At 40.3% G+C, this 26,911-nt stretch overlaps 1 protein-coding gene across 2 annotated transcripts in view; it reads right to left on the reverse strand.

The window, feature by feature from the left end:
* SLC9A9 (solute carrier family 9 member A9) overlaps positions 1 to 26,531 on the reverse strand; it is a 179,476-nt gene extending 152,945 nt beyond the window's left edge. For both annotated transcript variants that reach the window (XM_048314656.1, XM_048314654.1), the window contains exons 1-4: positions 26,193 to 26,531; positions 19,536 to 19,738; positions 16,591 to 16,668; positions 15,900 to 15,976 (exon numbers count right to left, since the gene is read on the reverse strand). In XM_048314656.1, coding sequence (XP_048170613.1) covers positions 15,900 to 15,976; positions 16,591 to 16,668; positions 19,536 to 19,738; positions 26,193 to 26,367 — 533 coding nt within the window. In that variant the 5' untranslated portion in view covers positions 26,368 to 26,531. The remainder of the gene's footprint in view (positions 1 to 15,899; positions 15,977 to 16,590; positions 16,669 to 19,535; positions 19,739 to 26,192) is intronic.
* Between the last annotated feature and the right edge of the window lie 380 nt (positions 26,532 to 26,911).

A 26,911-nucleotide genomic window follows, 5' to 3' on the forward strand; every position in this document is an offset into this window, starting at 1 on the left:
CTGCAGCCGAGCAACAGCACCAGAACCAGAGGTCAGGGGACACATCTGGATTCCACACGCAGGCTGAGGGAGCCCCAGGGTGGGCAGTGCCTGTGGGATCCTGGCCTGGCTGTGGAACCCAGGCTGGGGGAAGCCCCCAGCACACTGAGCCTGTATTTGCCACCTTCTATTTGGGGTGAGACACGGCATCCATGGATAGGCAGGATCCTGCATCAAAGCTTCAGTCCCAGATGCCAGTCTGTCACCACCCCGCAGAGTACGGCTTGAACCAGCCTAAAGTGTCCCCCAGGATGGATTATTCCCAATTTTCCTGCTGTTCCCCATCTTGTTGCAGCTTGAGCCTGAAGAATACCTGTGCCTTGTTTGTCCTAGAACAACTGTTTGTAGCTGCTTTTGCTGAGTGAAAATATCCAATCTCAAATTAATTTCAGAGAGTGTTAGAACTTCTGAAGGATAAAAAACTGGTCCAGGGGCTCCATTTACATTCACTGAAGCTTGAGTCTATTCGGTGGCATAGAAAGCAGAACTGCCTGCAACACCTTGCCAGGAGAAAAAGCACAGATGAAAGGAGGAATCACAGCACTAAGGATTTTACATTTCCATTGCACTTTGATGTTCAGCTCTCGCTCCCCTCCCTCCCCGAAGCAAGCTAACGCCACTGTGTGTGACTACACCCTTCTGAGTACTTGCATCTGCCTCCAGGCATTCTCCTCCTAGTCTTCCTTGCTACATTTGAAAGATCATCTGCCTCCCCAGCATCTGTTCGTGAGTGATGATGATCAATGCTAAAGGGAGAGCAAGGGCATCCCAATGGCAATTTTGTCAACTGGAAATCATACATGAGGCTTTCAAAACGGGCCAGCAAGAGGAAATTAAGAATGGGTTAGACTATAATGATCAAACAGATCAAAGAAGTGTGAGAAAGCAACTCAGACATCTTTTTAGAGGCAGAAAACCCTGCAGGAAAGGAAGTATGAAGGCACATATACCTCAGCACAGCATCTTGGCACTGCAGTGTTACACATTCCCTTGAGATAGCACGGCTTACATAGTATCACTGTGGCAAGAAGAAAGTATTCCAGCAGGGATATTTGCTGAATAATATAGCAGTGTTTCTATCCCCAACATGTTAAAAAGCTAGAAAAAGATAAATAATAAGTCCTTAAACAAGATCTTTATTAAATTACATAGTTTGTATTCTTTGGATTGTTCAGTTTTTAGTTTGCATCTGGATCATGTTTCCCAGTTTTTTTTGTCATAATGAGGCCCTAAAAAAAAATTCAATATGATGTTTTTGTGCAACAAGAGTATCCCCAAGAGTAGCACTATAATTAAAGTATCAAAGATAAGGAGGTTTGCAAATAAACCCAGGTTTGATAACACAGAGGTGTGGCACTGCTCTGAAATGTGTTGCCAGGCTTCAGCCATCTGTCCTGGCTGTTGTGGAACGTTTTTGTCCTTGTAACACAATGGGGCTGGTTGTTGAAAAGTCGTATGTAGGCAGCTTGAATAATTAATTCTTTCAAAGCAGAAGCCACACAGGGGCCAGTAATGAACAGAGGAAGAACACAGAGGAGAAAATTTTTGAACAGTATGGCTGCAGACACCTTGTTTACAGCCCATGACAAGCTAACCTCAAGGTGGGGCATTTTTTTCTCCTTGGCAGAAAAGCCCTCCGGAGACTCTGTAATCAGGGAGAATATTATCTGAGAAGCTTTGTGGAACTGTTTGTCCTTCATGGAGCATTTGTGGGCAATTATTGGGAAATGTATTAAACTCCTACCAGTGCTCTACTGAAGTGGAAGGAGTCTGCTTGGATGCTCCGCAGCTCCCAGGTCAGCTTAATGGAAGAACAGACTGGTTTAAAGAATCTACGACAAAAACTGTGGCACAGCGGAGAGATAATGATGTTTCTTGACTACATGCATCACCACATGCTGTCAGCCGGACTGTGGTGTGAGGGACATCGAGGCAGTGCTTGGGGATGCTTGTGACAGACGGATTCCTAATTATATAAATTTGTCTTAGTGGAGCACCTGAACAGGACCCCCTCCTGCCTGCCTGAGAACAACTGCTATTGCCCTACAGTAATGTTAGTGCATTTAAGTCAGTCACTATGCTGTTGATAGATAATTCTGTTTTACAAGTAACAAAAAATATACTTATATATGTGTGTATATATATATGTATGTATGTACGTCATCCTTGCATATAGAATTATAAGTTATCTAGAACATCCACACCACTAAAGAGAGAGTTTTGTGGGGAAAAGAAGCTACTTTATGTTACTGTATGTGTCTTGGCTCACTGGGAAAATACTACAAAATTTATGTGCTTACAATTATCATTAGATCCTAATTTTTGGCAGGTTTAACTACTACTACCACCTTCTCTTCCCATTTATTTTTAAGTGAGTTGCGAGTTTGTGAATGCACCAGTTTGATGGCCCCAAAGACAGAGAGTGTCTGTTTGCCTATAAAGGCAGTATATTTACAACATTCACTTCCACAAACTGCTCCCGAAAGAGCGGTTCAGTGGCACACTTGAGGGGCTAACAAGAGGATCAGTAATGTGAAACCCCCGTCATGTTGCCAAGATTACTAATGAGGCTGCAATTTGCCAGTGAGAGGTTGCAACTGTAATGGGTTTTGCAGTCTATTCCTTTTTACTAGGAGGGCATTGTAACAACTCCTGCAGGCTTCTGAGTCACTTCCATTCTTCAAAGTGTTCCCACAAATTGTGTAACTTTGTTAGTGATGTCCTTAAATCACTGTGCCACAGCTCCAGTAACTAAGTCCCTACTTAGAAAACTATATGAAAACTTTTAAAAATCATACTGATTATTAACACTGATATTTTTGCAGACTGGACAATAATGTTAGCTAAGAGACTCTCCCTTGTATCCCCAAGACATCCCTAGTTTTCTAATGATGGTTCATCAGAATTGTTTCATTTACTGTGTTATTCAGAACCCCTGGGTAGATCAGTGTTTGAAGAGTGACATGTAAAGGATGAGGCTTATTTAGTAACTTGTAGTAAACCCAGTACAACCCGTGCTCAAAGTCTGAGAAGAGAGAAGTGCGACTCCTGGCTGCTCCAGACTTTGGAAACTGCTCTGTCACAGGATAAACAAGAGAGCTGGCGCTGGCTCCTCCTGATTTGGAACTGGAGCATATCCTGGATCTGGATCCCCCAGACTAGTCCCCCCACCCCATGTGTCCTGGTGTCCCCAGGACCAGCCTAGAGAAGCCCTGACTAGAAACCACGGGCTTGACATGAAGTTTTGGTTGCGGCGGGCGGAAACGCGGCTTCCCGCCGGGCACGCTTCCCGTCCGCGCCGCCCGGGCTGCGCCTTCGGCTGCGGGCGGAGCGCGGGCGCCACCCGGTGCCTGCTGCGGGCACTGCGGGGATTCCGTGCCCGCTGTTCCGCCTCTGCTCGCTGCGGCACCGGGCGCTGCTGAGAAACGCTGTGCCTGCTCCTTCTCTCGTCGTTTGTTTGTGTTTTAAAAGTAGTCAGGATGAGTTTTTTCTCCCCTCTCTGGCGCGTGGGAAGCAAAGCCGACGGCTCGGGTCTGAGAGCGGAAGGAGTTAAAACTGTACAGCCCCAGCCACGCGTGCTGCGTGTTAAAGTGCGATCAACAGCAGGATGGGACCATTCAGAGTCTGAACGAAACCAGAAGCATCGGTCTGATGGAGCATCAGACACAAATGATCCTTTGGCCATAGCTGAGGGTGTTTTGGAAAGGTGCCAAAAGGGGATTAGGACATTTCCGTATGAGTATCCCGGGATACTCAACCATCGATAAGGCTTCTGGCTCCGGCAGAGCTCGCTGGTGCCAGCCTCTCTGCGGCTGTTCTCCCTTCGTGATACCTGAATTTTTGAGCCATCTGAATGATGACGGCAAAAGGATACTTTTCAGATAGTCGTGGTTGTGCTGCAAATGGTGTAGCACAGGGCAGGGCAGGGCAAGGGGCTGTGAGTTGTCTCCCAGCTGTCGCTGATACCGTGTGAACAGTCACACCCTGTAACCTGTCAGCAAATGCGTTTTTCCACATTTGGAGCGAAATCACTGTTCTGCTACCTAGAAATCAAGCCCAGCTTAAAAGGTATTTTAATATCTTTGAATGAGAACGTCTGAGTAGCAGACAGGTTAGACAGGTACTTTGTTATGCTTAGCACGAACCAGGGATTTCTGTATGGGCCAGACAAGACAACTTTCATAGGAAGATTACGGAAAGCTGGTTAAGTCACCCATCTCGGAAGGATTTAGAAGGTGGCACACCCTCCCTCCTGCTGGGCTCAGAAAGTAATGACCACTGGTTTGAAACCCAGCTGGCACTTGGATAGTAAAGCTGCTTCTCAGAGATGGACACCAAGGTGCGTTCAAAACGCGACCAGCAGGCTCCACATGACCTGCTCCAGCTTTTGAAGTAAGCTTTGTTTTTGTCAGGGGATTGGACCTAAGGTCAATTCCATCCTAAATTATTTGAGTATGATAAAAGAGTGATGAAGAGCAAGCTCACTCTGAATGTTATTCACAGGCCAAGAAACTGAAACCAGCGGTATTCACATCCTGATGAACAAAGGAGGGCAGTCTCATAAACCACATGACATGATTTGCAATAGAGAACAGCTTCAGATAGGTTCTCTGCTTTCCTACTTTCATTTTATGATACTTATTTTCCATTGAGGTAGTATAAACACTAACTCTTTCCCCTACCAAAATCAAATAAGAGAAGATTATTCACAGGGAACAAAGCTAATGTTTTCACATGCAGTCCCACTTGGGTTAAATAAAATAGGCAAACAGAACTCTGAAAATAATTCCTATTCCTCGGTAAAATGAATCTTCCCTTGTTTTCATCAATGAGTGGGTAGTAAGGATGGAAGAAAGGAATGTGTCCTTAAAAGAAAAAATTGTTTTTCATTTTAAGTCTGAAGAACAGCAACCCTCTCATACATCAACAGGCTATAAAAAGACATCACTGGTGCAGCCTCTGGGTCAGTCACTGTGCCTGTACGTGACCTCAAATTCCTGTTGCAGAGGTTTCACTGTCAGTCATTGTCTTTTTGCAGATCAAGTGTGTTATTTTTTTTAATCAGTGACATCATCCTGCTCAAAATTTGCACCGTGCACATAAATACCATATAAGAGATAAAAGCACCCATGCTCTCGACAGCGGAGAGGTCAAAAAGGAGTGGTAATTGTTGTCTTTTCACATTTCAATTTTCGTTGCTGCTAAGCTTCAGCTAGAGAGTGGTTAGCTAGGGAGAGGCGGTATTGCAAAGAGCAAGGAAGTGCCCAATCAGTGTATTACAGAAAGAAAAGTGATTGTTTTCCTTTTTAAGTTATGGAGCTGACTAAGAATTGAGGATAACTAGCGTTTTAAGAGCCATCTTCATGCATAAAGTCCTTGCTTCAGAAGGAAGTCAAATAATCCTAATTTTTCTTCAGAAAGACCTTTTTATTGCAGATGCTGTATTTCAACAAAAGGTGAGGAGGTGAGGAGAAAGACAAACTGCCTGGAAGATAACTGTTGGTTATGGGGTAATGAGGACCAAGACAATTGAATCAGAAAAAGTGGTAGGAAGTTGAAAGTCGAAAAAGGCTGAAAGGGATGGACTAGGGGCAGCATATGTTCTGCTGTAAGGTTTGGTATTTACAGCAACATAGAATTTAGACTAACTTATGTTAGAAGGGACCAGAGGATGTCTCTAGTCAAAATTCCTACTCAAAGCAGGGTCAGCTATGAGCTCAAATCAGAGTATTCAGGGCTTTAGCCACTTAGGTTTTGAAAACCTCCAAGGATGGAGATTACACAACCAGAATCTCTAGACAACCTGTTCCAATGCTTGACTGTCCTCATGAAGAAAAAGCTTTTGCTTATATCAAGTCAGATAAATTTTTTAAAGTCTTTTAAAATTACAATTTATGTCTGTCAATTTTGTCCTCTCACCATGCACTACTGTGAAGAGCTTGGCTTTTCTTTCTTGGTAATCTCCCCTCAAAGCTCCTCTTACTTAGGCTAAATGAGCTCAGTTTCTTCAGTTTTGTCTTTATGGGGCAAGTATCCCAGCCCCTGTCCATATTGGTGGCCGTACACTGAACTTGCTGCAATTTATCATCGTAGTCAAATGTATGGAATATGGAGTCAAATGTAATGGAGTTCTTACATAATCGGTATTTTAGAGAACCAAGACTAGGGACACACCTTAGATGATTCATTGTCGTCTTAATACTCAGAAGAAAAGCTTTGTGTAGTATTTAAATGTCATCTGCCTCTCACTGTGTAGGATCTGGTTACCTGACCAAGGCAGCTTTCGAAGGTTCTGTCTCCACCAAGTGCCCCATCTGTCCCAGGGCCATCATGAAAGCTGGTGTGTTTACAGAACATTTCAGGCCAAAACCACTTGTGCTCTATAAAAAACTTGTCAGGTACAAGAGCACCATTTGATCAACTGGCTCAGAAGTGGGGTATGTAAAATGGTGGTGGGTGGGAGAACAAAGCATCTTTTGAGCTGGCATATTATGAATTTTTCAAGATAACAGGTAGGAGATCTCAGTCACCCACTCTCTTTCTGCTCCAGTGAGTTACTTGCTGTCTGTACACTTCCCAATGTTGCTCAGCATTTGATCTGTCTAAGAGTAAACGTGTCAGTTCGAAGAGACTGCAGGTTGCAGGTAGCTCCATGCTACTCTAGTGGAATAGGTTTTTCCTCCTCTGTTTTAAATTTCTGTTGCACCTTTCAGCATGAAGCAGCTTGAAGCACTTTGCAACCAACTCATAAGTCCATGTGTACCTGGTAGAGGTCATGCTGTTGCCCATTTTGACTTAGAAGGAAACATGGCCTGGCTCTCTACCTAGCAAAGCCATACAGGTATGTATGGCCTGGAGCGATGCACAGCTTGGGCTGAAGTGGAGATGCCCTCCCTACTACAGGCTTGGTGTGCAGATTTCTCATGCAGTGTGGAAAAATATCTCTAAGAGGTAGAAAATCAACTAATACATCAGAGTCAATATACCTCCTTCTGCTTTCATCTCCTCTGTAGCCTGGAATTGCTCTGGAAAGATAGGATATACTGAGAAAGGCAGTGGATTTCAGGATAAGAGGCCATGAGGGATGCATATTTTCCATTTCACCAGCTCTGCAAAAAATGTTTTCCCTGAAAGTCATTGTAGAGACTGCAAGAGCAGACTTGCAAACTTGAGACTGCAAATGATGTTGCAGCCAAGGAAGATTTTTTGCACAGGGGTATGGATGATCCACAGCCAGAGAAATAGGGGACTGGCAATCTTTGGAAGCCACATTGTGTGTTAATTCTTAAAGGATCCATGAATATCAGGGAAGAAGACACTAGGAGCTCTATTCAAGAGTATTCTTTCCTGCAGTTAAAGCTTTGACTTTCAAGGCAACTGGGAAGACACTTTGTAAAAAAAACCCACAAAACCAAACCAAAACCACACAGACTCTTCCTTCCAGGGTAGGGTTTCTTGGGAAATATCTGGACTTGAGTGGTTTGCCTGTTTTGCAACAAATGTTATTTGCATGTTTTTCAGAAGAGTGCATGATTTAAATTTTTTGATGGATTCCTGGAGAACCCGCTGGGTATCAAATACCAAATGAAACATTCTTTTTATTTTAGATGAATCTCCTGTTAGTCCAGGTTCTGTTTGTCTCTGCAGCCCCACACCTTTGGTTTTCCCTATCATACATGTCTTTCCTTAGTATGCTGAGGGATTCTTCTGGATGATACAAATAATTACACCCTGTTGCTTGGCACATCTGTTTATGAGAAGAAAAACTGTTTTCTGCATGATCGGCTCTGCCGCAGTAAACAATGTCAGATGCTTATTGTGAAATAGCTACAAATTCTGACTGAACTTGCAGCAACACATACTTGAAGGCATCAAAGTACTCTTGGAAGAACTTTCCACTCTGTGTGGGTGTCAGTGGTCTGGGAAATGCTATTTTGGATCAGTGTCTTGATTTAATCCAGTTTCTTATTCATAATTTCACAAGTCATACAAATAGGAGGTGATTTTTAAAATACTTTATAACTTTTAGACCTGCCAGAACTCTGAATTGTGGCTATGAAGAAGCCTCTTCCCTCTTTTCTCCCTGTGCAGAATTCCCCAACCCAGGTATCACAGTGGGTGTATATTTTCAAGCTTCTCTAAACTTACACTTACAAACCCATTTTGGATTCACCTCACACCTTTGAAAAAAAGTGAGAAGCAGCAACTACCCCTTGCAGCTGCAGCCACGAGTTGTATGTGGCAACTCCACAGACTGCAGTGGAATGACCTCAGATTTGGACTGACCAAAGAATCAAAACTACTGCTTTGGGCACCTGAGCTGCACATTAACAACTAAACACTAGTTCTTTTCCTGCCAGGGCTCAGTGTTCATCTGCCTTCTTTGGAGAAGTCTGGAGAGACTTAGCTTGATTTTTCAGCTAAATCATCTCTGTTGAGTTTCCTCAAGTCAATGCAAAACTGGAGCAATTCTGTCTCATGACTGAAAGAAAATGCCTGCATTCACTCCAAGATGGGACATGGAAGCAGCCAAAATCTAACAAAGGGGTACAGCAAAGGCACTGTACTCTTACAACAGTTATAGTACATTCAGTGAATGTCTGTGTACTAGTTTTCTCTTTATTTCCACTCATAGGCTGAATATCTGGCTTCAAAAGATTGTTAGAAATTGTTGAAGTCAGACCTCTGATGTTCAGCGGGTTCTACCACTGAGGAGGGCAAGTGGTCTATATATATTTTTTCCCTCTTTCTCCCTCAGTTAATTTCTACAGCACCAAAATACTTTCACACTCCCCCTCACCAGTTTCTGTTTGTACCAAAAATGAAGCTTTTATTCTTGCTTGTGGGGAGGTTAAGCATTTGCTATTTACAAGTGGTGTGTGTAGGAAAGAGGGACCTGGGGATTTTTATGTCATTTAATGGGAACATGCAGTAGAAAACAATATTTTAATTAGGAAAAAAATATTACTTTCCTTATACATGAATTGAGCCTAAATTAATACAAAAGTTATCACCTGGGAAGGCAAGAGCTTAGCTGGTGCAGCAGCAGATAATCCTTGTAAAGTTATTTTCTTAGTTTATGGAGAGCTCTGTAACAGAGATTTTGTTTTTTGTTACCCTTAACCTGGCCCCATTTTCCCTTGCAGAAACAGTTCCAAAATCCAGAAGAATCCCACAGCACCTCACAGTAAATTCAAGCCAAACAATATTTGGCTTTGCTCTGCTGGAGCACATAGCTACAAGTGTTTCATTTCCAGGCTGTAAAGTCTATCCATAGCCCTTCAGTGAGAAAGAACAGCCAGATAATAAGCTCAGTACTGTTTCCTATCAGCAGACTCCATTCGTATATTCTATTAAGCTTCCAGCAGAAAGTAATATACACACCCATAACCTCACTGAACTTCCCTCTAGCCTTTGCCAAACTACCAAAATACCTGTGAAAATAAAAAAATATCACCAGTCTTGCAGAGCTCAGTAACCACAAATACTGCCTGCTGAAGCTCTCGGGTGTGCGTCTCCTCACTTTTAGAATAATGTTTGGGTAGGTATAACAATGAGAGAACTAAATCTCTGACTGAAGAGTTGCATCTTACCCTGGTAAACTCTGCAAAGGAAAGTTGAACATTTCTTGGTAGTGCTGCATTTGAGCAGAAATGTTATTAATTCAGTCCAACCCATCCTTCTTTAGGAGGCACAAAGAGGGACTGCTAAAACAGTAAAGAGTGAAGAAAAAAATTTCATGTGATGGTGGAATCTTGATACCACAGATATTTGAATGGAGAATGTCTACTTTCATAGAAAGTTATGATGGAAAATCTAATCTTGTGGTCAACAAAAATATCTGGATAGGTATTTGATATTTCTTGATACTCCTTTCTTTTTCTCTTTTAAAATTTTTTTCTTATATAGGTGTATGTCTATGTATAGAAACAAAAACAATTGTCCTGGTTTTCAAGTAAAACTATTCAAGATTCAGTTTTTAAAAAAATAATTTAGAAAGATAATAAATATATTATATTATATTATATTATATTATATTATATTATATTATATTAGATTATATTATTGTAGTCTCAGCATTTAGTGATCATATGCAGACAGCATTTGAATATTCATTTGTAGAATGGTGAGAAATGGCAAAGGAAAGGATTCCTGACTGCCTGTGAGAATCAAGTATGATTAATTTATTCCTCACACTTGAATTTAAATGTCAGAAGAGACTTCTTTGTCCAAGCTGTTAGTCACTGCAGTTAAACACAGACACACAAAAGAAATACCTTGATTCTATGAGGGTTTTTTAATTAGAAGTTGAACTTTGAGCACTGATTGCCATGAAGTGATCTGACACGGTTACTGTAAATCCAGCATCCATGTGCTCACAGACGTACTGGAATGAATCAAGCCAAACTAACCACCTGTGCCTCCAGTTGACCTATGGAGAAGTCCTGTCTCCCCAGCCAGAGAAGGTTATGCAAACTGAGCAGCTAATAACAACACCAGCATCTTTCCTCTTAAAACAGGGATCATCCTGGAAGGATTTTTGCTAACACCACTCTTATCATTTGTTTGCTTTTTGTAACTTCACTTGTTCAAAACTATAATTACTCTACTTTTTCTGATCCAAACCTCATTTTTTATCTCAGCTTTATTCAAACGAAATTCTCAGTGCAGCCACAAAGACAGATCAAACTTGGCCCATATTTTCTGCAAATACATTTGTTATTTGAGTTGCACACTAAGATAGCTTTAAATTCCAGAAAAATCAGGCCTTGCCAAAAGTAGTAGACAGGCTGGAAAAATATGAGTAAGTGACTGCAGACATGCTGCATTCTGAGTATCAAAAATGTTGTTTTGGCATTGCAATTTGAGAGAACCCAAGTGAAACCAAATAAAAAATCACAGATAAGCCCAACTTAATAATGTCAGTGCTCCTGTGCATAGGCATCTTGGCCCTGGCTGCCACTGAGAATGCTGATCAAAGAAGTCAAAAGGATTTCAAGAGGGGAAAAATGCAAATAGTTCTACACCCTCTGCTGCTCAATATGTTGCTCTGATAGGTTGTTACCATAGTGTCAAGATTTTTCCAAATACTTAAGCACTCTTCCATTATCAAAATAGAAAATATCTATGACAGACATCAATTCTGGAAGATGTAACCCAGCACAGTTTATTAAAAATAGAATCTAAGTGAAGAGAACACTATTCCTTGCAGAAGTTGAAATTAGGTCCTTCTCCCTGCTTCTTCCCAAGGTGTAAAACCTAAAAAAAAGGCAAGAGGGGGCAGATGTTCATGTAATACTTCAGCAGCCCAGTTTTCATGCACTCACTGAGTAGCATCAGCTCAGTGGTGCTTCAGCTTACAGTGATCATAATATACAGCTAATATTGAGGTACATATGGAAAAGTAGAGCAACCCTATGTAGCAGTCCCACAGAAGCATGGCTGGCTACACAAGTATGTGCAGAAAACCCCTGGAGTCCTGGAGGATATCAAATGGAGCATAAATCAGAATGGGACTTCACAAGAGCAGCTATGCAGGGTGACTGCAAACCACATTGTGTTCATGGAAGCACGGTGAGCAAACCAAGCGAAGACATGAAGTCTTTTGTTGGCACTTGAGAGGTGACATCTGGAATAGAGGGTTTGTTTTGGACTCCAGTACAGGGAAGACAGATAGGAGACAGCTCAGCAGAGAACCACCAAGGTAATTCGAGGGCTGTGACATATGAGAAGAGACAGAAGCTGAGCTTTCTCTTGTAGATGGGAGTGGAGCTAAGTGCTATCTTCAGGTGGGTCCAGAGAACATAGAGCCACCTTCTGAGGGCTGCATAGGGAAAGGATGGGAGGCAAGGGTTACAAGGTGAAGCAAGGAAAATTCCAATTGGATAAACAGACAGTCTTTGTAGTGATGGTGGTTAAGACTGGAACAGATTTCCCAGAGTTCTGGATGACTACAGACATCCAGACGTTGCTTCCAGGATATCCTAATTTAGGTTAGGATAACTAACCTAAGTTATCCTCTGAGTCTATGAAACTCAAGAAGTCTCCTCCAACAAAAGACTGCCTGCTCTGTATCAGACTGAGCCTCAGAGAGACTTGGCCTGTATGGCTTTTCTTAGGAAGAAAGAGCTGTCTCAGTGATTATTCCACACTACTCTTCAGAAGATAGGAAGCTGGAACCACTGACAGAGAAAAGATCTGTTGAAAGACTGGATCTTATATAATCTTATGTCATGCAGACCTGGAGTCAGCAGACTGTTCACCATGAAGGGGACCACTTCAGCAATTCTGCAGTCAATAGGGCTTGGAGAGGGAGAGTTTCCCCTTTCCCTTATAGGATCTCTCTGCATGGATCCTTGGTAGTCAGATTTGGTACAAAGGGCATAATTTTGCTTTGCTGGGAAAGCTTTATATCCTTCATGTATGTTAAGAGGCCGAGGACAGTCTTACAGCTAACATGGGCAGGCATTCCTTAGAGCAGTACTTAGCTGAAAGCAAGTACGTTTTGGCACAATCTTCACTAAAAAACCCCACTCTCTCTTACTCTTCCTTCTCTCACCCTCAGTGGGAATATCTGATTATAGCCTTTTCACTCAAATTCCACACAGCTCCTCTTTCTTGAGGCCTTTCACACAAAAGCAAAGACTCACAAAGAGGAGACAGGCACCATTGTATCTGTGTGTTCCATGGCAACGTTTTAGCACTCTAAGAGTTTGCAACAATCCAAATGATGTTTCTGTTCTTTATTAATGATATTTCCCAGCTGTTTCTGATTGACAAAGAGAGGTCTGGTCCTTCTTTGTTACAGGTTTTGCCTTGCCACTTCAGTGAGCCCCAGAAGGGTTCACTCATCTGTAACCCGGGCAGCAGGAACACAGCCCCAGTGAGAGGCTGCAGACACACAGAGCTTGAGCCTGTGGATATCAAAGTACTGTTTATGTGTGTGTTGTGCTCACATAATGAGAAGAAAGCACATGTTTAATCATACCTGTGCACAAAATATTTGTTTATAGCAATGAAACCTAGAAGTACCTCAGGGTTCTGCCCTTTCTTTTGTAACAGCAACTAGTTCTTCACCCTTTCTGTCTGAAGACATATTTTTCTTTTAGGACTTACTTTTCATTCCTTTCAGTAGAGTTTTCATATAATCTTTCTTCTTCATGCAGTCATTATCTCCTTCTTATCCTGACATGTACATTATGCAAACATGCTTCACATTCACACAAGCCCTGCTCTGAATATATTACTGCCTTCTCTGCAGTGATTCCAGTGGGTGTTGTGGGTTTGTACAAGAACACCCTGTAAGGCCCAGTGCTTACTACTCTCTCCCTTAAGGTTTCCTTTTGATCTTTATCCTGACTTTGGGCTGGAACTTTGAATTGCTAGTAGGAATTGTTCTTAGTAGGAACTTTTTGAAGTAGATTCTATCTGCATTTATTCTGTTTTAAATAAAATAGCATGGATACAGGCATGAAAGTATTTGGAATATAGGCTAAATTGAATATATTATGTTTATTTTAACAAAATTATCAAAGCTGCTCTGGAATTTTCCATTAACATGGCAATGTCAGAGTCATACACTAAATGCATGTTTAAAAGCATTACTAGGTTGGACAACCCTAATGCTTTCCTGCAATCTCACAGATCTGTTGGCTATTGGTTTATGTTGAATAGCCGAGACAAGAGAGAGGAAGCACAGGAAGAGTCCAACTGAGATCCAGAACCACTGTTACCTCAGAACTGTGCTACCATTCAGCTCAAACTGTTGTTAGGGTGTAGATTTTTTTACTGAATTTATAATTTCAACCTTAGGGGTGCTCGCTGCCATATAAATGGGTAAGAAAAGAAACAAGAACAAGGTTCATAGGTATGTTAATGCAAATAAAGACAGAGGAGAAATATGAGTGGTGCAGCTGTCCAAGCTGTGAACTTCAAGAAGTGATGAGGTGCCATTTCTCGAGGAAATTTTCACAAAGAAAAGTGAGATGAAGCTTTTCCTCCTCCAATAAATGTGACACATGGCACAGTGCCTCCTGTAGTTACAGCTTTGGGTCTGAAAGGCATCCTTTTTCCTGAGCCCATAGACGTTCAGTCGTTTTTCTTACATGAAGGGGAGACAGCCACACTGAGAGTTTACACTCCTTTGTATTTCAGCACAGAAGATGATCATACTTTGATTGCAGAGTCTAAATTTTCCTGGCACTTGGAGTGACCATGGCTTGCAGAGCTTTTAATAACACAATACCTCCTGTGCATTATGCTTACTAAGCTACTTGATTATTCGGAATCTAGGAGATCAAGATAGGTATGATGACATACACATAAAAGAATGGTTTTAAAATCATTGAACTCTAAGTTATAGGTTGTTCATGTATTTTACTATTACTAAAATGATATTAAAGGAGAAAGTTCCATCTCGTAATGATGCCAGCAAGGGCTTTATACCTTGATGCAGCACATACATCTTTACTTAAAGAAAGGGAAAGACAGACATTAAAAAAATTAACTGCTTCTATAATTTGATGCTGCTGTCAATACAGAACCTCAACCAGTTCTAAATTCAAGCGCCCTCACAATACCTGAGGTTTTTCCACATACCTTTCCATATCATGCAGAGATTAAATTTCAGAGTTCTACAGCCCAGGCTCTCAAATAAGGCCTACAAATTATAGTGTGCTTCCTAGTCTAACACCTGAACACCAGAGAGTTCTGTGACTTTTTTGCCAATTTAACTCTGCACAATACCAGCAAGATCAAAGCCTCTCAGCAAGACTTACTCATTTCCATGCAGCACTGCTCCATCACCTCCCCAGACCATCCAGACTGAGGTAGCTCAGCCATCTCCATGCAAGTCCCCAGCACAGAAATGCCAGGAGATGTCAGCGATGCTCAGGCTTAACTGGGAGCAGTGCACTGCTCCTCTTAGTAAGGCTCTGGGCAGGCACAAAGACCCTTTCACTGCAGAGTCCAACTCTGCTCATTCGTTTTCCCCTGCATCAGGAATTTTTCCAGAATGTGAGAGCTGAAGTATCTATGTGAAATTCATAAATATCATGAAAAACTTGAAATTTTAAGATCCAAAAGGATTTTTAAATGTTTTGTTTAATTTTCATTGGGTGAATCGAACAGACAAACAGAATTTTCACACCATGCCAGCCTGGAAAGATATAATCCATTTCTGACTAGCAAGTATTTTCTTTAGTTAGGTAAATTTGAAAAAAAATTAGAAACTTTTCCCTAAGCAGGTCCGAAACTAAAACAGGATATATTGCCCCTCTACTTTCTTTCCTTCCTCTTTTTCTGTAGAAGCCATTGAGTCACCCAGGCTCAATTGACACATAATTCCAGACTGAGGCTTTTCATGTGATCTTCAACTAAAAATTTCACTTAGCCTTTGAAATTACTCCAGTTATTTTACATATATGCCATGAGGTATCTATTCCTACCCCCTCTGAGATTTAAAGTCCTTCCCTTACTGTTAAGAGATCTGCTCTTCTCTAGAAGAAATTCTGGTTAGAAGCATGGATTTTCAATTGAGATAATGGTCCTATTTCTCAGGACAGATGGTTACAGCTATGGAGTGTAGAAGGCAGTTTATGCTTACACCAGTCACAGACCAAAAATGAAGGACACAATTTTCTGAATACCTGGGACAGTCCTTGGCTATCCAAGAGTTTTGCCTTTTCCATCTCAGCGTTCCCTGAGAAGGAATTACTTTATCTGATACACAAGTTGCTAAGTATATTGACCATGCAGGGTCTGTTATTTATTGACCATGCAGGGTCTGTTATTTTTACAGTTTAGTTTTTAATTGAAAAAAAATACCAAGCATGTGATAACAGCAGAAGACACTCACTTACCCAATGACAATGCAGGAGATGGCAGTTCCCAAAAAGGCATAGGTTAAAATTGATCCTAAGTTACGAAAAAAATGTCTCTGGGGAGGAAAGTTGGAAAGAAAGTCCTTTGTAATATAGTGAATAAAAAAGCATCCAGACCAAGTAGAAACACATTTAGCAGTACCATTTGTTACAACACTTATCACATATAGAAGATGGAACAATATTGGCTACTTCAGTTATTTTGGAAAATACAATTTAAAGACGTTTAATTTTTTTCCCCAAGTGGAATGCCATCAAAGTTCCCTCTTTTTTATGTATCTGGACAAATGTTTCAGGATCTTAGCAGAATTTCACATTGGAAGTACCTGATACAAATGGTATCATAACCCCATGCCTTGAACAAAGTCCTGATCAGGCAGGATGTGAAACACAGAGAGGCTGCTCCTGCCTGCAGTTCACGGCATTCAAAGTGGTCTCTTCTGAAAACAGGGAGGCCTAAGTGTCCTAAACTGCACGATCAGATCTTTGCGCAGGGACAGAAAGGGAGCAGAATGAGGGCCATGGATCATTCATTTTAATCCGTTCCTGCCAAGTTCTTCCCAGGCAATATAATTGTTAGCTGACTCTGTCCTCTGTCACTGGCCTGTTGGGTCTACAGAGCAGCAGCCACACTCAGTCCCTTTTGTCACATAAGGAAAAAGACACATACCTTCTTCAAACTATATCCAGCATGAAATATAATGGGTGGCAGCAAAATATTGAAGAAGATGGAAGGATCAAAGGTCATCTGCCAGAAAGGACAGAAGAGAGGGTAAGAACAAATAAAGTAGCATTTAATTTGATATGATAGGTTTTAATTGTATCTTCTTATCAGGACTGATCTCAGGCTCACCTCCACTGTCTGTGGGATTATTCTGAATTATTTTCTTGGAAGTATAAATGGGTAGTTCCTTACAGTTTACAGATGCAGATTACTACTTGAAAAGTATTCCTTCAAGAAGGAGATCAATCACGTGCTACATTACAGGTAACACATAAAAGCAGCGTTACCTGCGACAGCAGCTGCCCTACCAGACATCAACTTGACAGTCCCATGACATGACCCCTGGGTCAGACGTGGATCTCCTGTTCACTTTCAGGAAAGATACATCAGCAGCATTGGGCCTCAATTCCCTGTGTACAGAATGGCGATAAAAGGCCTACACCACCAAAACCAATGTAACATTTCCTTTGAAGGAAATGGTTTATAAAATAGCCATTAAAATTTTAAAGCAATGCTAGAATGAGGAAATGCACTGAGGCCTTCAACTTCTGGCACAGAGGAAGACCAAGGACATTGCCCAGCCACTGCAATTCATTACAAATAGCTTTCAATAAAATAGAATTCTCTTTAAAATTACAGCATTGCTGGAGAAAAAAACAAACTTAAATAAGCCTGTGTACTGCTTAGTGTTCTGTCAGTGGGCTATATTATATCAATACTTTTAAGTGACAGGAGGTAATTAGTGCAAAGGCTTGCATTTTGTTCAGATGAAGTGATATTTTAAGGCTACAGTATTCTAGATTATTTTTCTTCAAAAGAGTAAGACCTGCCTACAAAATTATTTCTGCCTTCTTACTAACAGCTTGATTTGATAAACAGGAAGTGAGAGCTGAGACTTTTTTCCATCTTGCTCACTTTGAGTTATAAAGCTGAAAGCGAGCTAAATAACCTGCCAGCAACATTAGCTGTGCTGGCACCATCATTGAAAACATGATGGAAAAAGGATTTTCTTCATTTATGAACTAACATTTTCAAATGTTAATTTTGGAATGAATTCAGCAAATATGTCAAAATATCTTTTCTGTGGGCATCAGAAATCCTGACTGCATGTTTTATTATTCAAAACCATGTTCTAAAGAATACATGTTTGTAAGTCATGGCACAATCTATTCTCTCTGATAAAAGGCACTAAGTAAACACTTTTACTGCAGTCAAAAGGGAATTACAGTTGTACAAAACACAGAGCATGGTGTGATCATGCTTTCTCTTTTTTACATTAGTGCTTTTGCCAGTCAGGAAGGCTGCCAGGCATTGTCTCCTAAATACAGCTGAATTTATCCCTTTTCCTTTTTTATTTATTTTCTTTTCAAGAGGGCATCTGGCAGGAAATTTTAAAGGAAAAAGAAGTGAAAATCTAGGCAGACTGAGGTCTCTCCAATAATTTAGAGGAACTACAATTCACAGTAGAGACTTTTAAGAGCCTTCCAGCAAAGTGAGATTATGGAAACAAGATCGGGCTGTTCCCTGTAAGGTCACCAGAAATTTCTGTGCAAGTCAGTACTCCTCCTTTGTCCTAAGTCAGCTTCAGTACCAGGTCTGATGAAGATGATCAAATGCAATGGATTAGTACATATGCCCTGGAAACTAAACACACACTTTGGCTAAGACAAAACTGCAACTGCAACCAGCTAGCAGAAAAAAGGATGAAGATTCAGCAAAACCTGATTAGTCTTACTGCCACAGTATTTTCCTGTCTCCACCCACCACAACTCTAATGGTCCTTGACAGTCTAGTTCTTTCTGAGAAGGGCAAGTCTGGCAGTAACAGCAGAACAGCAGACAGGCACACAATGGTGCTGCATCAGCAAGAAATTTGAGCAGATGGTTAAATCCTAATTCTGCTGAGCTCCCCAGTGTACATTGTAAGCATAACTTAAAAGTTTTTGTAACGATAACCGTATAATACACAGGATCATGTATTACTGTGCTACACAAACAATAATACTTGAAAGAAAGCAAAATAATGCATTGCAATATTTTAAAAAGCCATTGGTAAGGGCTTAGAAGCTTCATGTGAATATACAATGTCTTTGAGCACAAAATCCAGGTCTTAAAAAGTGCCTCTGCACTGCAGTGTTCTTCAAATGGCTGCCATTTTTTAAAACAAGCGAACATCATAAGAAGCAAATATTACATAGGCAGGGAACGACTCTAATAACAAAGTAAAATATTTTGTTATATACTGGAAAAGAGAAAAGGGCATGACATTGTGAAAGACTGCAAATTTTCTCCCACACTTCCCTTTTTGCATCCAGCCTGAATTGCCACAATGGTACCTCGCCATGGCAGCGAAGTCCCTGCTGAGGACCACTGCAGGAGTGGAAGAATGTATGAGAATGCTCTGATGAATTAAAATGTACATTAAGTACATATTTACAAGTTTGTGTTTTGAAAGATGTTTAGAGTTGGCAGTTTCCTCTGCTGTCCACAGGAGGTAACCTCCCCTTGCATTATCCTGCTAGAGCAAGTCCCTTTGAAGACAGAGGAAAAATAAAGATACCAGTGGGGTTTATAAAGGTTTAGTGGCAATGAATCCAAGTTAACAGCTGTGTCTGTAATGAACTCAGTGTCTGCAGGAGATGGGACTGTCATTTGAAACAGCTTAGGCAACCACTCCGCAAGCACACAGTCAGCTTGGAGCTAAATGATGGTCAGGGTTCTACCACACCTCATTTCCTTTACTGCTCTTCATCACTTACCTTGCTCACCCTAAACTCAGAATAGACTCTCTCTCTCTGTCTCATTTTAACTTGAAGCTTATTTTCCTCTTTCAAGGGTGAAAATAAAATAAATATCTTACAGAGTTTAGAACAAAAATAAGATAGGTTTTACCTTTTGAAGCATCGCATTGCCCTGGTGACCATTGACATTGTGGTGGCTGATCTCTCTTTTGTATTGATATTCGTAGACCTGATTAGTTATGTTAATAAGCAGAGTGGATGGCCCAGATTTCAGCTTTTCACATTCATAAACAGTCCCACTTTCAACATCTGGTGATTTTGTCACATACTGTATAATTAATCCCATTAAAAGGCCTGGAGAGTAAAGAAAAAAAGAAAAATGAAAGAGATTCAAGTATTTTTAAGTATTTGATGCTACAGATTTACCAGTTTAGAGAAAAATTAGCTCTTCCAAAACCGTAGGAAACCTTCTCAGGGTTTCTACATTTACAGAACCTCTCTCAACACTTCATGGATGACCACAAAATATTCTTCCAAAATGGTCATTTCATTAGAATGCAGATGTTGGTTTGACATATGCACAGTCATACTCCTGTTTTTGCGATCCAGTTTCTGGCATAATAATTAACTGAGTTTTCTCATCCATTTCGTTTTCAGTAGTTATTTAGAGCAGGGAGATGCCTGCACAACTCATGTGCTGTGCTGAGCCTATAAACATCAGCTGTGCTGTTGGAGATTTTACACACTTCATTTGTGGGGACAAAACTCTGACACATCCTCAGGCACATTCTGCTTTCTGTAGAAGACTGCATTTTTGAGACTGCATAAACATAGAAAAATAAATCAGGAAGAAGGGAAGGAATAATAAGACTATCTACAATTTAGGACTCTTACCTAAGACAGATATTTTGTCTCTCTTTACACTTAACAGGAAGGAAAATGTACTTCTGCAGCCATCCTCGGGATGGTATAGCTCTTTCTGTTGGCTCTAGTGGGAGGCTGCATGTTTAGTTTAGGAGAGGTGAGTAATATTTAGCTAGATAACATTACTGAGATTATTTCCACCCTCAGAGACTTTGATTTGGTTTAAAATTTAATTTCCATACTTCTTTTATGCGTCCTATATGCTTTAAGTCCAGTGTATAGGATGAACAATTTTACAGTTACTAATTACTAACATATTCATAAAATGCTAAGAATACTCAGATTAAATATTGATGGAAGAGACCTAAGCATCTAGATAGACACACTTACTAGTGAAAGATAAGAAAGAAATTAAATTACAGGAAAGAGAAGCATCTGCAAAACATGATGTTACATTTTCAGTTTGATCCCATAATCAGATGGTGATACAAGTGATCACAAGGACCTTGAGAGTCTGTGTTATTGTCACATCTCCTAAGAGAGACTCTCAGAACTGCAGATTCCTAGTGCACCTGTAAGTCAAGTTTGTAGCTTCTTGCAGTGATGCTGAGTAACAGCTGTATTGCCTGTTTAGTGTGTGCACGCTTTTGCGCTTGTTTAGAATCTATTGTTTAGTATGGTTGCTTTCTTTAAATGATAGAGAATTTCAATAAGGTGTAGAAATCCCAAGACCACTTTCTTAAGTTACACAGCATTCATGCAATAAATCAGATAATAAATCTGGCTGTAGTAAAAGACAGAGTTCCTCAAAATGTTAGGGGAAAGCATTTATATGTAAAGGGAAGCAAGCACTGCACGTGTTACAATGAAATATGACTTCCACAGTGGTCAGCCCAGATGTCCAAAATCACGAGTCAGAAACCAGGAAACCATTAATTAGTTAAAACTGTCAGGGTTTTCATCTTATTTTTATTAGATTTCCACTAGAAGAACCACATATTAAATTTTTAAATTCAATTTCAAATACATTAAAAATTCAACTTAATTTGATGCTTGAACAAGACTTGATGTTTTTCATTCTCTGGAGCACAAAACTTACAGGTTTTCCTTTGCCATTTTTGTCCGTATGACTCAATGTTTTAAACTACAGTCTCTGATGCACTTCTATTACCAGGTAATCTGCTCAGGTAACAGAAATATTTTGCAGACATTCACCAAGGCCTGTGCAAGATTATCAAAAAGTGTTTTAAGCACATTTATTTAAATGCAGCATTGAAACAGAAAAGGGTGTCACTAATGTTACAGATTTCTTTAAAAAGTCTCAACTGTCCTTTGAAGTCGGATCTTGAAGCAAAATCTCACTCTAACTACAGCTCAGTCATGTTTCAACTGAAGGCAGTGCAGGTTTTCCAGCTTCTTCAGTGGAAGCAGGATAAAATCCTTAATCATAGATTTGACCATTGGAAGGGATTTTTTAAGTCACCGTGCCAAATTCCTGAGCTAAACAGGACTGTTGTTTCCCCAGGATTTCATATAGTCACCGGTTAAATGCTTTCCTTAGTAAGGACACTCAGGGATGCAGTTTTAGTCATTACTTGATTTTCCCAAATATTTAAGATTTTCTTTCAAATTTCTTCGTTTGCCTCAAAAATGATGTTCCTCTCTTCACCTCACCACTACAAAATGTCAGTTTCTGACTTAATTGTGATTTTCCGATACTGTCTTCTGAGTCCTGACAACCTTTTTTCATTGTGAACGCTGCAATCAGGAAGACTATAAAATATTCTGTTTTATTAAGGTCCAGGGATTCCTCTTTCTGGGACCTGTTACATCCATTTCTGCCTGTGAGAAACAGGGATACTCAGAACACACCATTAGAAGGCAACTACAATTATTTCACACAAGAGGCATACTGGATTTAGAAAGTAAAAGAATCATAGTGCTTAATCATTAGACACCTCCCCCAAAGCTGAATCCAGAACTGATTGTGCCTCAGTTCCAAACACACTAATGGGATCCTCAGAAGGGGCTGCAAAGGGCTACTGTGAGTCAGCTTTCCCTCTGCACACCTGTCAAAACTTGTCCCCTCAAAACCTGGGGAAACACCTCTAACCACTGCAACCCAAAGCCATTTTATGTGAGCACCACAATGGCTCTTCTGTCATTCAGCCTTTTTTTGTTTTCCCTCCAGTCTGATCCACTAATCCCATGGAGCATAACTGAAGGCTGGTACATCTGCAGTCAGCCCCACCTCCACCTAGGGGGTACCACCCCCTGCCTAGGGGTGACAATTACTCAAGCTGAGAAAATTTCAATTAAATTTGGTAATTAACCTCCCATAGAAAAGGCACAGATTGGCTTGCTGCTGGTTTGGGTTTTTGTGTTGTTGAAGTTCAATTCTAGCTGCCTACTTGCAAGAGTGTTTTAGCCTCTTACTCAGAGCTGAGAGGTGGTACCTCTATGTGAGCCTGATACCTGACTTCTGGGGAGGATGAGTAACTTGGATACTTGAACTCAGTTTGTCACTGTGTAGCTCTGGACTACTGCTGCACTAATGTGAAGAGCCATGACTTACATCTTATATGGGGATTTTGGTGCCTAATGGTTTATAGCTGAGGTTTCTAAAGATATCTGGCTCTGCATGAGGTGCCTACAGGCACTTTGGTGTTTTATTGGCTCATTGTGTCTTCTCCAGCACTAAGAGGCCACATCCTGGGGCCTGGTGCTACAAGATGGGTCACCTACTCTGATACCAGAGACGTAGCTTTGTTTTCATCAGTGCTGGTGTAGATCATCTCCCACACTGTTCCTGAGTGTGCTCTTGTCTAGCAAACTCTCTCATATCCATCTGCCTCCCTGGTATACAGAAATCAGGAATTAAGTTGAGTTTACTCTTTGTGGTCTGTTTATCAAACTACAACATGCAGAGAAACTTGCTCTCTGAGACCCAGGAAAACCAGGGAATAAATGAATAAACCAGTAAATCTGTATTTTTCCTCTTTCTTTGTGAGTGATTTTTCAGTTTGGTCTCAAAACAAACAAAATATTTTGAGTCTTTAAATACTTTCAAGCTAAATGCCTCCCAGTGTATGTGTGTATATATATATATATTTTGTGAAATGTTGAATTCCTGTTGAATTAATTCTTGTGAGTTAATTCTGCATTATTTGAAATGCTTCTAGTTTTTTTACTTTGTAGAAAGATTTTTGAATTAAATTTAGCTATACTTAGTGTTGAACCACACTTTGATAAAAAAAAAAATACACCTCAGTTGTTCAAATTTCTAAATGGACAGTATGGTTGTGGGGTTTTTTTCCTAGCTGGAATTATTCAGCCTAGAACTGAATTTTCTTACAGAGCCTATGCAAAAAAAAAAAAAAAAAGCCAACTCACCCTTCCATTTGTTCTGTACTTTAAATAGAACTCTCTATCAGGCTGTGTTCAGTTTGTGGCTGTTCAGCACTTTGCAGTAACTGTAAAACTTCTTCCTGTTTTTGTCTTCCTGTGTTTGTTTTTTTTTTTGCCCTGGTGTTACTCACACTTTGCCTTCCTATCCTCTCCACTGCTACTCCCCTAAGGTCACAGTTGAGGAATATGGACCCACTTGTCATCCTGTGGGACACACTCTGCAAAAGGTGCCCATATTCTGTCACTTGAAGCCAAATTATCAGTTCATTGTATTGCTATCCACATATCTAATAAAGAGCTTAATGGGCTGGAGCAAAGCAAACTGTAGGATGGAGACCTCTTTTTGTACAGAAAATGTAGAAATCAAAATTATTTGTTTGGATAGGGAAGGAAGGTAAAATTAAGTGAGGGTAGGACTTGTCTCACTGTCAGTGCTTGGTGCCATGAAGATTTTCTCCCAAAGTTGCTGCCTGTTGAGCTGGCACCTCTCTTATGACCTCTGAAATTTCACTTTCTTTTCAATATTGACATTCCACAATGTTAAAGAAAACTACACCCATATCCAAAAATTTGAAGGATAAGAAGGGCATCATTAGCTTTTTGGATTCTACAGATAAGCTTTTTTCTCTGTTCGAAGGTTACCATAAATAATGCAAGACTAAACAGATAGTTTATTTACAGTCATGAGGAATGTTTTAATAATTCAAAAGCCCTGTCCTGCTGGAGCACTAATCTCTTAACCAATCAAAAGAATATGAGCAGGTTATCCTCATGATGTGCAGAGTGTGTTCTGAGCAGGCAGCAAAACAGAATCAAATGGCAGATAAAAGCAAATTCCATACTTATTTGGTTTTGTTTTATTGTATTCTCCCATATTTTATTTCTGTTTTGACAGACTTTTGTCTAAATCTTCAGAAAAGGTCCTCAGCAGCACTTGGCAAACAGCACAATTAGTGAAAAGGAAGCTATTGCAGTAGAGGCACCCATGTATTTAGAAAAACAATTTACAAGTTGATCATAATATATTGCACAATGTCTCATGATTTTCCTTTTGAGAAATGTTAACAGAAATGCAACAAGCAAATGTGTTCTCAGTATTACATAACTTGCACCCCATAAAATTGTTAAAAAACAATTCAGGTGATGTCTGACAGTGAAAACTGTTGCATTTAAGTATCATGTGATGTGTATCTCAGTCTCAACTGATTCAGTTGATGTGTTTTCCATGTGTAACAGATTTAAAGGTTAGAAAAAGGGTAGATTATTGAATAAATATTTTTTCAGAACTTTAAAATACAGGCAAGGCAGGCGAGAAGTAAGAGATCCTGCAGACCCAGGTGATAGGGGCTCAATGACTGGATTAATAGAAGAGTTTCTTTTTTGCTTGCTTTCCTTTGAGGTTTCAAGTTTCTTGTGAAGACAATGAGCCAAGAAGAGGAATTAGCCTGTTCTTGAAATTTCATACAGTTAGTTTATCAAAAAAAATAGTTTGTAGGGGATACAAAGAAGACTGGTATCTGCTTCAGTCTTCTAGTGGAACAGAGATCACCTTACAATGCTTGACATAGAAAATGAAACTTTCACCTCAACACGTAGGTGTCAGTTGCCTTTGCCATTGCAGGCTTGTAGATGAACCTCCATATGTAGTTGTTTGCATGTGGTGTGCCTTGATAAACAAATATTCTTCAGAATATGCAATCTTAACAAAATCAATTTTGGGTATTATGCTGCTAGAGGATGTGGTGTGCACAGAACATGTCAGAACAGGCTGGCACTCAGGTAATGACTGAGTTGCTGATTTCTGTCTTCCATTTTGACATTTTACCCTCCTGTATGTATTTTATGGCAGCAGAAATGGCAGTAGAGTCTCTCAGAGTGAAACAGCAGTAAGAGACTGACAAGAGAAATCATTACATGTGTAAGTGCGTACCATTAAGCTAGAGAGTGCTTAGGAGACAATGCGGAAAGTTACGCATGAAAGCAAAATGCAACCTGGCAAACCTTCAGAGAAGATTAGAACTAGACAGGCAAACTGAAGTTACCCTACAATGACAGCATTGAGAGCAAACTTGAGACGCATTCTTCAGTGTGTTTTTCAAAGGCACAGAGCAAAGCCAAAAGAAAGCTCTCAATATCATTTAAACTTTATTAGACAACAGGTCTGTATCTACTAGGCTCCTCAGACTAACAGGTTTGAATGTTACAAAAACCCAAGCAAATGAAATAATCTCTGTCACTGAAAGGATTTCATTCTTTTGTAAACAGTAAACTCCCCAACTCTCTGCTGTCTGACCACAGAGGTGCAGAACATGCACATCCTGAGGATAACCAGCTCATGACAGTTGCTCCCCCTTCAAGGCAGCCTCTAGCTACTTCAGGAGAGATGCTGTTACATCATTATTTTACCGTACGCTAATGGAGCTGTTGACATTTAATTCAGCACGTTTTCTGAGCTTTTTCAGCACTTGATCTCAAGTGCCTGATCATAAATATACAACTAGTCTGATGTTATGCTGGCACTTGAATTTATACTCACCATAAAGCATAGCTCCTCCAGTTTCATGCAGAAAGCGGAATCGATGGTTTTTAAACAACCAAATTGTTAGTATTGTAAGAATGAGTAGAAAGTTAAAGATTAGCAGCTCCACAGCTCCCTGATGATAAAAGTGATCTTCATCTTTCACTGATACATATTTCTTCAACTTCTCCATTTCATTCCCTTTATAGAAAGTACGTGAAAAATAAAAGAAGAAAAAAAATTCACAGGACGGAAAGTGTTGTCACCTTTGGTACAAAAAGTCCAGACACTACAGACATTCACAGCAAACACATCTGTTTCATTTGCAGCCTCATGGTAAAGTGCCCCAGCTCAGAATTCAGCTGGATTCCAGTTACAGCTTCCTGTTTCTCTCTTAAAGCTGCCCTGTCTCATTTTTATTGTTACGATTGTGTTGCTGGACTGCGCTTGCTCTGGCTGTGGAAGCACAAATTGCCTCCAAGGCTCAGACTCCCAGTTTCTGAAATTCTGTTTTAAAAATCAGTGTGTGTTCATAATGTTTTTTTCCTGTAATTTAACAGCACAATCTGAATCATAAAAGTCATATTTTGTCTTCACAGTTTAAGATGGAAAAAAATTATGTTAAAAAAATGGCATAGCAACCTTTACTACATTTTGGAAGTTTAAGAACCTTTCCTCTTTCCCACTTTCCCATATTTAAATGTAAACAACATAGAATAAAGGTGGTGCTTTACTAT

This window comes from Corvus hawaiiensis, chromosome 10, assembly GCF_020740725.1.
Source record: "Corvus hawaiiensis isolate bCorHaw1 chromosome 10, bCorHaw1.pri.cur, whole genome shotgun sequence".
Lineage (NCBI taxonomy): Eukaryota > Metazoa > Chordata > Aves > Passeriformes > Corvidae > Corvus > Corvus hawaiiensis.